Genomic DNA, 14358 nt, shown 5'->3' with positions numbered 1-14358 from the left:
AAAAATCCCCTTCAACAATTTGAAACGTATGGATGTTTTTCACACTATAGACCAAATGTAGGGACGTTTTGTGCTATTAAACTTTTTAATAATTATTTGGACTCACTTGCAATTTTTAAAACATTTAGAAGTAAGATTGTAATTTATTCTTTATTTTTGGGTTTTATTTAAATAGGAGGGTATTTTGGTCATTTTACATTAAAATGGTGAAAATGATGTTTTCCGCAAAGAAATGTAAAAATAAGGGAAAATTGTCAAAAAAAATGAAAGGAGTTGACGTTTTTCACAATAAACCTTAAAGGTAGGGGTGTTTTATGCCAATTACCCATCAATTTTTGTACTTAATTTGAATAAATTTTTCTTATAGTTTAACTTCAAGAATGAATTAGTGCAATATTTTAAAAAAAAAAAAATTTCAATTATTGGTATTCCCTCCATTATTTCTCCAACTAATGTACTAATAAATACATTTGGCAAAATGTTAATAAACTAGGGAAAATTGCAGCAGTGGTCCGAAACCTTTGTATTTTTTGTAAATTTTATCTTAACCTTCAATTTATGTCACTAGTGGTAACAAATCTCTGAAAAACAAGCACCCGAAGTCAAAAATTACAGAATACACGAATTTCATTGTTAGTTGACTCGAAAAATGGAAGAAATGAATATATTTTATCATTTTAAACATGGCATTCTCGTCACTTAAAAAAAGAAAAATGAAAAAAAAAGGAAATTTCCACACCCACTTCATCTTCTTCACTCACCTCACATCCAGTGGCGAATTTAGCCACTGGCCAGCTTGGGCGACCGCCCTAGTTGGATTCGTCAGAACCTCCGTCGGGTGTAGCACCGGCTGTGATGGCAGTCGATGATTTACAGACTTCGCCCTTGCTCCGGCTATGGACTGTGATGTCGAATTCAATTGGAGAATGGTTGGGCCTTTTTTTTTTTTTTTTTTAAATAAATTAAAAGCCCAAATGGTTAGAAAACCAGATCACTTACCTATTTACCATAGAGGCAGAGGTCCATTAACATTTAACTCCACGGTCCACTCCACTCTCCTGTCTCTCCAGCAGTCCGTCCGCACAGTACAGCGCCCCGCAGTTGTAGTCGATTTCAGAATCAGTTTCCCCTTTCCCCCAAATCCAATTCTTCATTTCCTTTTGTCAAACCTTCTTGAGTTATACTTCTTCCCCCAAATCCAATTCCTTGCCGGCATGGTGCGTGGCCAATTGGTACGAAATACGAATCGTGAATTTGTGATATGATTTCAATTTCAATTTTCAAGTATGACGTTAAATTGGGGCATGCTTATTGTTTATGTTTAATTATTGTTTTTTTTTTTTTGAGTAATTTGTTATGCTCTCTCTCTCTCTCTCCGCGCATTGGTAATTTGGTATTGATTTTTAGTTAGGGTTTTGATTTTTGAATTGCTTCATCTTAGGCTTACAACTTACTTACTATTTGGGAATTTTGTTGAAATTGGTTTTATTGTGATGTTTTCAATTGAGTGGTTTAGAGATTTGCGGTATTTTAAGTTTTATTTGAAAATAGTTTTGTCCTTTTGAGGTTTGATTTAAGTTTTTATAAAGTGTTTATGGCTTTTAATAAATGATGGAAACTGGAAAGTAAATAAAGGCCCGTTTGGTAGGGATTTTTTGCTCCAAAAAATTGATTTTTTGACCGTTATTTTACTATTCAAGCCGTAATTTTTGACTTCTTCTTTCACATGTGGACCCCACTTTTCTTCTAACGGTCAAAAAATCAATTTTCAAAATTCCTACCAAACGGGCCCTAAGTAATGGGACAAATGGGTTCGATAATGAAAGGTGGGGCATTTTGGGTTGTATTGAACTATATTTTTATATGTATATAATTTCTACATTTTAGTGCATTTACATATATATTGAATAATTTTTAATATTATTTAATCAAATTTTAATAAACAATCGGCCGCCGATCGGACCGGGCTTTTACGATCGTTGATTGTCGACGGTCAACGGTCAACATCAACCTCCGCCCTAGCTGAACGTTGATTCTGGATTTGCCCCTTCATCACCCCACCCCTACCTATCTCCAAATAAACCCCAAAACCCAGAAATATCACCTCCAAGCCATCCCATCAGCCACCTCATCTTAATGTTTCTGCAACAAAATAATAGATAGAAAAACTGAATCAAGGCATAAAAATAGCATGTTTGAGCTAATTCTACAGTGGAAAAATTCCGTGTCCAAAACCTAATCATGAACAAGTTCCCAATTGAGGCATATCAAAATATATTTGAGAAAAAAATGGTCGGAGAGAGATGAGAGAGAAATGGGTTGTTGTTATTGTTCTCATTTAATGAGGATTTTGCGACTGATTAGCAACAAAAATCCATCTCTTCTAAATGGGTTCTTCTTCTTCTTCTTCTCTACCCATTCGCACTAAATGGGTTTAAATTTTCATAAAACAATATAGCTTCTTCTAGGGTATTTTGTTGCCTCCTTGTCGCCTTTTCTCTGTGCACTTAGGAGGGATGAAAAGTCGGCGAAATCAATCACCGCCACACCCTTCAAGAACAATTTCAATGACCAGGTTAATACCAGTATTTCAGATGAGAATTGGCACCCTCATCATCATATCGATTATGCTGATTTATGGGTTTATCAATCCCAATGGCAAATCGCCCACTCCAAAGCCATGGTCATGTATCTTTGGGTGCTTCTCAGTATTAAAAAGGGAGAATTCTCCAAAACATTCTCAAACTTCGATCAAGATTCCTAATTTATGAGGTGTTTCTTCCTTGGTTCAGAAATGGAGAGATTTTGAGGTCGAGGCCAAGTGCTTTTGTTAAGGGAATATAATCCCACATCGGTAAAAATACCGAAATAATGACCAATATATAAAGAATTGGGACACTCCTCTTAACAAGGTTGACCTTTATTAAGATGGATCCCAAATCTTCACATGGTATCAGAGCCCATTAAGCTCCAACGAGCGATTCGATCCGATTAAGTCTCTAAAAATGAGCACACGGATTTCAAGATTGGTCTGCTCAAACGAGCCACCATCTTGCGGGGGCATGTTAAGGGAATATAATCCCACATCGGTAAAAATACCGAAATAATGACCAATATATAAAGAATTGGGACACTCCTCTTAACAAGGTTGACCTTTATTAAGATGGACCCCAAATCTTCAGAGCTTTCAGAGTAATTCACCTTTCTGTTGTACCAGAAGCAATTCGAGCATGACTTTGGCAGAAAAAGTTTCTGATGTTTGTGAAGTTGAGTTCGACTTTGTTAGGAATTGGGCAAAAGGGCAGTGCTGATAAGAATGGGACAAAAAGGGGTAGGAAGAGGATGGGCTGAGGTGGCTAATGATAACCGGCGTGGAGGTGGTTTTTTTAGGTTTTAGGTCTATTTGAAGGCCGTAGGTGTGGGGTGGAGTGAGGTGAGGTGAGTGAAGAAGATGAAATGGACTAGTTGTAGATGGAGGATTTTATTATTTATTTATTTATTTTTGTTTTATTCTAAGTGACTAAAATGTCCCTATTTAAAATGGTCAAAATATCTAATTTTTCTATTTTTCAGATTAACTATCGGTAGAATTCATGTTATCCGTCATTTTTTACTTCGGGTGCTAATATTTCAAAGATTTGAGATCGTTGATGACACAAATTGAAAATTAGAGTAAAGTCTACAAAAAATTCAAAGACATGGAGTCGTTGCTGCAATTATACCTAAAAACTAATATAAGGTCATGTTTGGTACTGATTATGAAAATCAATTTTTTGACCTTTAAAGAAAAAGTGAGTCTCACTTGTGAATGAAGAAGTAAAAAATGATGATCGACTATGTTAAGTAACGATAAAAAAATTGATTTTTTGACTTGAACCAATCACAAGTTATCAGTGTCACCTTGTAGGTTCCTGTTTCTTTAAATCCCTGCAGTAATGCGGATAATTCGCCTTGAAAAGGGTTTGTTAAAAAAAAGGTTGAACCCCAACTTTAAGGGCCTCCACCGCTTAGTCCCTAGAGCACTATGAGGGAGGTAAATCGTGAGATGTGCCCCCAACAAGTCAGGGAACAAGAGCTTGCCTATATACTGGTGTCCACACAATTCCATATCTTAGGAATCGAACTCTCACACTGCGACTGCCAGCAAGACTGAGACTACCTGACTCCTGTCTTTTGCACCACTAGAATATGTCCAGGGGCACTTGAAAAATGGATTGTTGCCTACATGCACAGCTGAATCACCAAGAGTAGGATTGTATGCACAAGTGTGGATGCATCCTGAGAATTCACAGCTCTCAATCGCTAATTCTTTCATTCAGGTAAACAACAAATCATGCTTTTATACTTTGTTTGTTTGCGTAAAATCCTATAATATGATGTAAGGGAACCCCTATATTCAACCAGATAATTTGGTTCGGCAAAACCCTTCTATATTAATAATGTCGTGTCATCATTCATTAGCTGATGAATTAATTAAACTAACTGCATAAATAAATAACAAGCATCAGCTATAGAAAAGAGACAATTATTAACAGGCGCCTCTTACATGGTAAAGATACTGTTTTGGTATGTTTAGCTTTTATTTCTTCTGCGCTCTGAACATAATTCAGCGGTAGAAAATAATCAGCACCACAAAATCTTCTGCAATAATACTCCTATTGCATGTGATGTGTGGGATAGAATTATCATTAGCTTTCTGGGTCTTGTAATTTCATCAATTCTGGTTCAGCCCAACTTCATCATTTGTTTTTTCTGGGGACAGAGGTTGGTGGCTTTGCTATTTTTTAAATTTATTTTTAGGTAGTGTTAATATTGAGTTGAGGAATTCTTCTGCTATTTCTTTGAGATTTTTGAGCTCATTGCTTATGAAATATTAGCTCCTTGCTTTTGGTCCGTGAATTAAAGTTTTGTTGTTTGGCGCTAGTTGTCCAACTCATTGCCAATTTTCTTTCGGTCAAACTGATGGTGCTGTGCTTTAGTTAACATTGTTATGAGACCGACACATCTTGTTACCAAATGTTTGTCGTTCCTCCTTTGTGAGAATTCAGGAACAATCTCTGCATTCACAAGTGAGAAAACGAATGTGGAAGAAAGACTTCTCGAATTATATGCATGCTTATGTACAATAATATTTTACATCCATGACCAAATATTAAGTAGATAGACTTCTAAAAACATATGATAGAAAGTTAACTTTGCAAGACTAAGAAACTTAGTTGTCCATTTCATTTAAGATTGATATCCTTCGCAAATTAAATAGTCTCTGAACCTAGGAATTATTGACATATATCCTTGGTTGGTATAGATTTGATCTAAACTGTTAGTGAATATTTAGTTTTCGCATATGTATACATCTTTCTGTAAAGATACACTCTCTCAAAAGGCCATGCCAAATTCATAAATTTTTGTGAAGCTACAATTTCTAAAATGAGAGTATAAATTCTTTTAAATCCATAAGTTTGTGTGCCATACCAAGCTATGGGACAATTTTCCAATGTCAACGTATACAACTTAGACTACGGATTGTACGTAGACATCCTCGAACCTCACCTTCTTTTAGAAACCTTTCTATATCATGTTTGTTTTGTTTTCGTAATTATATTTCTTCAAAATTCCTATTACAGCATCACAAAGAGGCTTTTTTTTGGCTTTCAATTGTAATGCTCTTTCCTATTTGAACATATTCGTCGTGGAGGTCAAACGGACAATCGTATGCAAGCATGCGTACTGCTACTATCATCTTTTGTAAATTACTTAATCAATTTTTGCCAATTGTATCAACCTTTTATTTAAAATAATCAAGATAAAATGGATTAGAGAGATGTTGGACAGATGGTAAAATTGGGGATAGGACTTTATAAGTAGTAACTTCTCGAGTCTTTTTCAACGATTGACCCTGTCTTAGCACACAATTTAAATGTATGTGGGTGAGATGAGTGAATTGGGGGCTAAGATTTTTTTGGGGATGAAATTGTGAACGAACAATTAGGTCTTAAAAAAGTTTATGGGGCCATGGAAGTTGCATTTCATATATGGCAATTTTGGTGAATTTGATGGTTTGGCTAAGTTGTAATTTTTTTTTTTAACGTTTGTAATTTGTCACATGGAATTTTCGTTCGACACATCAACAACGAGAACAGAATCTAATGGACGATGGATGGAGTGCAACGTCTCAAAGATGAGTAACCATTGAGAAGTAGATTGATGAGTAATGAAATATTTTGTTTGGATGGTTTGGTTGAGTTGTAATTTTTTGATGGTCGTAACATATCATGTGGGATTTTCATGACACGCATCATCAACGAGGATAATAGAATTTGGCGAATGATGGCAATGTCTCAAAGACAAGTGATCATTGAGAACCAGTTTGATGAGTAAATCGTGGCCATAGTATAAGTTGGGTGAGTAATGAAACATTCTACTCACTTTTCGACTATAATTTTAATGAACTTTTATCAAAATTTAAGCACTACCAAACATGGGCTAAACCTTAACCGACATTTTTCTGTAAACGGGAATTTTCCGTGTAAAGCTCGTGCAGAATTAATAACTCAATTGTAATTCCCCGAACTTCATTTTACATACTTGGTCTATATGGTATTAATCTTCAACCCCCGACCTAAGTGGTGAATTTTACATTGAGCTGAAGTAGAAATTTAGGTTAATCTAGATGTTAGTTATTGATGTGTTAAACAACTATACCTTGAAAGTGTCTAAATTATTGGTAAAGATTCACGCTTTTAATTCAATTAATCATGGTTACCCTAACCCTAATTAAGTCTTTTACATATTTGGGACATGACGTATGAAGTGACATGATCACACAACAATATTATAAGGTTCATTGGACATTATAAATATCAAGGTGCAAATCGTTGAAAACGATCTAAGATCGAGTATCAATTAGGTAAGTAATTGAGTCAAAGAACCGATAAAACATATTGTGTTCTTAGGGCAAGTAATATAGGCTATAAACACATTAAAATAAGTCTAGGACACTTGATTTGTACCCACCAAAATAGATGGAAAATTAGACTTTTACAACAAGAAAACACCTCATGCTTAGTATACTCCATGCTTGTTGACATGTCGTTATAATGGTCAATTCTTTTATTCCTGAGCATTAATCAAGCCTAAACTCTTCATACATGTAGTATCTTACCTCCTAAGTTCTATTCAACTTCTCCAAGGATAGATAAAATAATAATAATAATAATAATAATAATAATAATAATAATAATAATAATAATAATAATAATAATAATAATAATATATAAAATTCAGATTTTAATTAAAAGAAGACACCTCCTAATTAATGCATGGAGATGTGTAATTTTCACATTCAATTTGTTTAACCTTAAACCCCCCATCACGTCTCCTAACCCCTAAGTACTTCACATAGGATAGATATATATCGTACAAGTCACTTATGGCTCCAAATATGATAAGGAAAAAGTCAAATTTTGCTGCATGAAGCCACCTCCTGCTTAACACATGTCATGCTTGTTAATGTGGCTGCATGCAACATTTTCTTAAATCCTTAAAGCAAGAGTCACAACCCCAACCCTTCAAGATTCTTTATATACTCTTATTAAGTTATTTAGCCTTTCAAGTTATCCCCAAGTGACTCCAAGTGGAAGAGAAAACAAAGGAAACAGGAAAAACTAGAAACACTCAAACAAGAAGTTGGAAACTGAATTTCTAGATAGGTAAGTTTAGGTCACGGTTTTGAAGGTTATTTTCATTGTTTTTGAAGGTGTTACAATCTCTTAAGCCTTTGAAATTACTTGGTATATGTTGGGGATGTTATTATGGCAAAAAGAGAGAAAATTGGTGGAGATATATTGAGTGAAACAACTGAGGACAGAAATTGTATTGTTGCTAGATTCTGCCTATTCAACCTTTGATTTTGGATAATAACTTGAGTATAACTTGTATATATTAATATAAATATTTTATACATGAGTTACAAGCATATAAATGATCTTTAATAGGCTAGAATATGAGTTGTGGTATGTTAATCCAGGTGAAAGTCAAAACATCCATACTAAAATTCTTGATTCGGTGTTCAGTAAAAAGGATTGATTTTCGGGCTGTAAATCGATTATTTGTGATGAATTAATAAATATTTACCTGCACATATATGTTATATAAGCTTGGTAAAAGTTTATGAAGGAATGAATGTGATAAAGGGTGTTAAAAGATGAATGAAACAGGATATACCACCTACTAAAACTTAAAAACAGATTCTGTCCAATTTGGTAGTTTGCATAGTTTTAGCCTTTACGTATTCACTAATCATCTCTAAGGCTTGGAAAACTAATTTTAATTAGTGTTAGGTTGTTAGAGACAATTTGAGTTCGTTGACATTCATGATTAGACTAGGAAAATAATGAAATTTATGGATTGTTTTGAGGTACAATTGGTAACTCGAAGTAATAACACTATCTGATTTATTTTGGCATTGATGTTCATAGTAAGGAGTCATGTGTGTGTTAGGGTTATCGAATTGAGGATCGTGTTTAATATCATATGGCAATACATGTTGTTTTCCGACGGTAGGTGAAAAAGTAACTTGACCTACACCTAGTAGAAAGATCACACACAAAGGGAAAAAGGTAAGTGAAAATTCATTTACAACTACGATGGAAGAACATAGTATTTGTGAAATATTCTCTATATAGGTATTGTTGTAACAATTATATGAACTTGATAAGGAGATCATGGAATACCATATGATGACTATGATTAAGCATGCCGTTCATGAGCATTTGCACGTGTATGCATGACATATGTCCATTGTTAAAAATCTTGAATGCACGACATAATTAGAAAAATGAATTTGCATTATAAAATATTTTATTGACCATTACTAGGGTAACGAGGCATATGAGATATGCTTATATGATATGTTTTGGCATCTCGAGTGAGACTTTCCTAGTGATCATAGGGGTAGATAGGGAATGTGCCTTTGGTGATTACAGGCTATGATGGTCGGACTCGAGTGCGGGTGTCGGATAGGGTACATATCTAGGAGTCAAATTCTTCTCATTTTAAAAATTAAGATATGGGGACACGTTTAAAAAGGATCCAAATTTTGAACACAGGTACGGGGATACGTCTTATAAATTTTTCCTTAAAAAATGATTCAATTAAAGTAAACAACCACAATATTAAAGCAAAATAGCAAAATTACCACAATACAAATGTTTCATTTAATAATATCCAAATTTGAACAAAACACAATCGAAAATAAAGCTAAACATCTAAAATGTCATAACATAAAAAGTAAAAAGTTTTCTACTTGAAATAAAACTAAACAAGCATTCCCGATCAAGCTTTACTCCTCTTCTTCATCAAACGTAATTGCCTCCAATTATGGCTCATCAAGGGATAGTTCCGCCATCTCAATGATACCTTTTCCATCTAATTCAATTTGATCTCCACCTACAAAATATATAGATATATGAATATTAATGTGAAAAAATTAGATATCTGAAAAAAACAAAGAATATGAGTATATGGTATACATACAGAAATTCCAATATTTTGTTGGCCCATCTTTGTACTCCTCTTTTTTTCGTGACAGGAGTCGAAGATTACAATGACTAAATACCAAGTCTTCCACCCTACTAGTCGCCAGCTTGTTTCTCTTGATACTCTGGATGAGTAAATACGTGCTCCAATTTCGCTCACAACAAGAAGAGGATGCCGGTTGCGAGAGCAATTTAAATGCTAGAGATTGCAACAAAGGTATTGAAGAACCATGATTGGCCTACCAAGAGATTGGCTCTTTGTACATTCTTGCGTCAATAACATGGGGCTGATTGAAATACTCCGACCCACTAAAAAAATATCCAAATTCAGTATATTTTTTCCTCAAATCAACCGGATTTTCAAACAACCTTTGGAAGCATTTGCTTCTACTCATTGAAACTTCTTGATCTTCATGTGGTACAATTATTGGAACACCGTTACTACCATCTTGAAGCCAAGATTCATTATAATACTTAGGAACCAAAGAGTGTGCCATACAATGCAAAAGAGTGTTACTTTTATTCCATCTACTCTCCAAAACTTGGTGAATAGCATCAAAAAAATCTGATCCAAAAATTAAATCTATCCCTTCGTGCTCAAATACTATCTTTTTCACATTTTCAATAATTGTATCCCACATATCATATATTAAATGTAAAACTGAAGAATCAGTATTAGCGACTCATAACATATTATAAATAGGCTCGGTGAAAGATAAAAAATAATCCAAATTATCTCACTAAACATCATTTACTGCACATGTTTCACTTCTTGTGATTTGCCTTCGTTACTTCCATCCCTATAAATTATCCAATCTGAATCCATCACCATTTTTTCAAAGGCTGGCCTAACTTCTCTTAACCGTTTACTCATTACAATAATAGATGCAAATCTTATATCAGCCACCCTCAACAAACACAACCTAGAATATTTATTGTATATAGCTAATGCCATTTTATGATTAACAATAAAATTACGAATGTTTTCCACATCACTCACCAAATCAGCAATCCACTTACAATATTCATATTGTGGTGATTTTTCAGATGGATCACATATACTTTTCAAAGCCAAATTCAGCCTACGTACCACACAAGGAGTCCAAAAGATATGAGGATATCTTGTTTCAACGCTTAACTAAGCAGCTTCATAGTTGTTTGCATTGTCTGTTATAATTTGAACAACATTTGAGCTTCCAATTTGCTTGATTGCATAAATAAATGTTGCTGTCACGTATTCTCCATCTTTTATATTGCCACTTGCATTAATTTCTTTAAGAAACATGGCTCCACCTGTAGATGCTCCCATTACATTTATAAGAGGTCTTTTTCATTTATCCGACCAAGCATCAGAAACAATAGGCACTCTCCTTTTCCTCCATAAATCACTAATAGGCTGAAGTTTTCTATTGGTATGTTCTTTCTCTTATGGAAGCAACGTTGTACACAATCGATTATAAGTAGGAGAGGTATAACCAGCCAAGTTACCGTTGGCCAAAGTTCTACAAAACTATCTGAAATAAGAAGATTTTGCAAAGTTGAACGATAATGCACTAGCGAAGAACATTCTGGGTGCCTCTTTGTCAGTCATGTCCCTCTGTGCCATGTTGAAGGTCTTTTCTAGAGGTCCAAGGTCTCCTCTTTTTTTCCTTTTCTGCTGCAGTAAATCAAAAGCACTCGGTAATGAGATATATTCTGCCCTTTTTCTTTCAATGACCTCATCTTGTAATTTTTTCCTCTCGACCTGTTCGTGTTCCCTATTGATTGATGAATGTCATATGTTATTACTTTACAGCACTCAGCTCCTTGATTTGGAAGATTTAGCAAATGAGCCTTCACTTTGGTGTAAGATCCAACCACCTTTTTGCTGCAATAGTTGCAACTCCAAGTCTGGTTTCTACCTCTGCTTACTGACGTGGTGAGTACCTTCACATGGTTCCATAGTGGCTTATCATTGAGTTGATTTGCACGAAGATTTGATGGTCGTTGAGGTGTTTCTAGTGTAGAGTTAGATGGACTCATTATTTGAAATTAGGAATATGCAAGATTCTGGAATTTTTTTGACTAGATGTTGAAGAAATATGTTCTTGTACAGGAAGATGAACTTGACTAGAGAAATATGTTGAAGATGAACTCGTGATTAATATGAAGAATCCGGAAGTCTGGTGGAAATATGTTGAAAATGAACAGAAATATGTTGAAGATGAACTCATGATTTATATGAAGAATCTGGAAGTTTGGTGCAACTATGTTAAAGATGAACTCGTGATTAATATGAAGAATCTGGAAGTCTGGTGCAAATATGTTGAAGATGAACCTCGTGATTAATATTAAGATGAAGCTACTACGTCAGATTGCAATACGAAGCCTTAATACAATAGTGAAGAATCTGGAAGTCTGGTACAAATTATGGAAAAGGAAAAATTGGTAGCTTGATTTCTGTATTCCCAATTTTAATTGTTAATTTCGATTAGTAATTTATTCTATACATAATGTTTTGTCTCCCAATATTAATTGTTAATGGTTGGTTAGTAATTTAATATTCTATAATAAAGGTTAGGTTATCTGTATTACATTTTCATTTCGTTTTATTGGATATTCTTTTAGTTAGTATTAATTTTATAACTTTATATTAATTTTATTTACGTTATATTAACGAGATTTAACGTGGGCTCGTTATAGTAATTTTAATTTAGAGATTAAATGAATTGGGATCAATATTTATGAATTTACGATATTTATGGTTAAGGATGTTTAATGTGAAATTGTGATCGCACTCTAAAAAGAATAAGAATGACTAGAGTCGTACATAGGCGACAAGTTGATTGAGTAGTACGTAGATGAAAATTTGACGATTCACCAATCTTTTACTTTACTTTTAAAGATAAAAATGAGTTGGGGTGGTCAATATGATCTAGTATATTTATGTCTTTACGTTTAACATGAAGTTGTATGATCACACACTAAAACGAATAGGATTGATTAACATCGTGCATAGGTGACAAATTGATTGAGTTATATGTAGACGGAGATTTGACTACTCACCATTATATGGAGACGGAGATTTGATTACTCACCATTCTTTTTACTTTACTTTTAGAAATTAAGTGAGTTGGGATCAATATGATTTAGTATTTTTATTGTTAAGGGTGTTTAACATGAAGTTGTGTGGTTACGCTCTAAAAAGAATAAGATCAACTAGAATCATGCATAAGCGACAAGTTGTTCAACTTGTACATAGATGAAAATTTGACTATTCACCAATCTTTTATTTTACTTTTAAAGATTCAAATGAGTTGGGATCAATATGATTTATAATATTTATCATCAAGGATGTTTATGTGAAGTTGTGTAAGCGTAGTCTTAAAAGAATAAGATCAATTATCATCGTGCATAGACGACAAGCTGATCAAATTATATGTGGACGGAAATTTGACTACTCATCATTTTTTTACTTTACTTTCAAAGATTAAAATTAGTTGGAGCCGATATGATTTAGGATATTTACGATTAAGGACCTTTATGTGAAGTTGTGTGATCATACATTGAAAAGCATAAAATTGACTAGCATCGTGTATAGGTGATAAGTTGATCGAGTTCTAAATAGACGGTGATTTAATTACTCACCAATTGTATTATTTTATCGTGATGAAATTAACTAACTAATATTCGTTGTTGAAAAATGAACTCGTGATTAACAATAGGATTATAATTTGAAATCAATTTAAAATTAAAGCCGAAATAGATTCTTTTCAAAAGTCCATCTCATTTGAATTCTTTGTGAATACATTAATGATATGCATATAAGGTGTTTGTAAAAATTTAAATACGAATTCAATCAGTGGTTTACATTAAAATAAAAAATAAAAATGTGACATGATATAAGATCTTAGTTGTCGTCACTTAAAAAAACAAAAAAAAAACCGTAAATTATCTCATGTGAATTCCCTCTTAATCGACGTTTGAAAATTTAATTATGGATATGAATTCAAATTTTACTTTAAATTAAAAAGTGACACGATGATACGTTTTTTGTGTCTTGTATCTGAATTAATATGCTAAAATTTGAATGTGAAATACTCGTCACTTTTCTTTTCTTTTTTATGTTTCGCACAATTTTATTTGTATTCTTTTTTTGTAGAATTAAAAAATTAATATTTTTAATCTGTTATGGAGATAAATATGAACAATTAAGGTTATCAATTTGAAAATGATATGTCACGTAACTTTTTAATAATGTACATGTCTATGTAGACACATATAGAAATTAGTATATTTATTTTATGTAAAGACAAATCCCATCTTATATGAAAAAAATTTCAATATATTAAAATAGATGTACACATGCATCAACTTATCTAATAAAAATAATAATAACAATAAAAAAAAAAAAAGAGGACGGCCCAACTGGTTATTGAAAATTAAAATTCCTTCATTTCTTTAACTTCTTCATTGGGCTCCACAGAAGCCCATTTAACACACAACCACAACCTTTCATCTTCTTCAACAGGTTGTTGTCTTCTTCAACAGGTCGTCTTCTCCAACTCTCTTCTTCCCTTTGCTGCAAATGTTGCTGCAATCTTCTCTAAATATCTGCACATTTCTATAAAGCACTCGAAACAAAGGGTTGTTGCCACCTCAAACGGAAGCTAGAAGCAATACTCCACTGTCCATTGTTTTCTCCTTTTTCCAACCGTGTCCGAGTTCAAAATCGAGAATTTGACACATATCCCGTGTCAGTCGATATGAATACTTCGCCATTTTTGGAGAGTCCGACCATCATAGATTACAGGAGGATGTATCACTTGACTATGGTTTTGTG

At 33.5% G+C, this 14358-nt stretch overlaps 1 protein-coding gene across 4 annotated transcripts; it reads left to right on the top strand.

Annotated features, from left to right (window-relative positions):
• Positions 1-714: 714 nt before the first annotated feature.
• LOC111394528 lies at positions 715-12090 on the top strand. 4 transcript variants are annotated; one of them, XR_002702631.1, is made up of 4 exons: positions 715-1232; positions 3908-4319; positions 11332-11454; positions 11632-12090. XR_002702631.1 is itself a non-coding variant. In XM_023020381.1 (3 exons), the coding sequence occupies exons 1-3, from the start codon at positions 897-899 to the stop codon at positions 3309-3311; spliced, it is 495 nt and encodes a 164-aa protein (XP_022876149.1). In that variant the 5' UTR covers positions 715-896; the 3' UTR covers positions 3312-3575. The 4 variants fall into 4 exon arrangements, 1 of the variants encoding a protein (XP_022876149.1); XR_002702633.1 differs by lacking the exon at positions 3908-4319; XM_023020381.1 differs by lacking the exons at positions 3908-4319; positions 11332-11454; positions 11632-12090 and adding exons at positions 2793-2828; positions 3189-3575.
• Positions 12091-14358: the final 2268 nt, after the last annotated feature.

Source organism: Olea europaea, chromosome 5, assembly GCF_002742605.1.
Source record: "Olea europaea var. sylvestris chromosome 5, O_europaea_v1, whole genome shotgun sequence".
In the NCBI taxonomy this organism is placed as follows: Eukaryota; Viridiplantae; Streptophyta; class Magnoliopsida; order Lamiales; family Oleaceae; genus Olea; species Olea europaea.
The sequence above is the reverse complement of the archived record's forward strand: the minus strand, read 5'-3'. Positions and strand labels throughout refer to the sequence as shown.

What these genes read in the sequence shown, in the direction of transcription:
- LOC111394528 (XM_023020381.1), top strand. Translation starts at nt 897, where the DNA reads ATGGACTGTGATGTCGAATTCAATTGGAGAATGGTTGGGCCTTTTTTT. An exon ending in GCATGGTGCGTGGCCAATTG is followed by an intron (nt 1,233 to 2,792) that starts GTACGAAATACG and finishes TCCTTGGTTCAG; the next exon opens with AAATGGAGAGATTTTGAGGT. An exon ending in AGGTCGAGGCCAAGTGCTTT is followed by an intron (nt 2,829 to 3,188) that starts TGTTAAGGGAAT and finishes CTTCAGAGCTTT; the next exon opens with CAGAGTAATTCACCTTTCTG.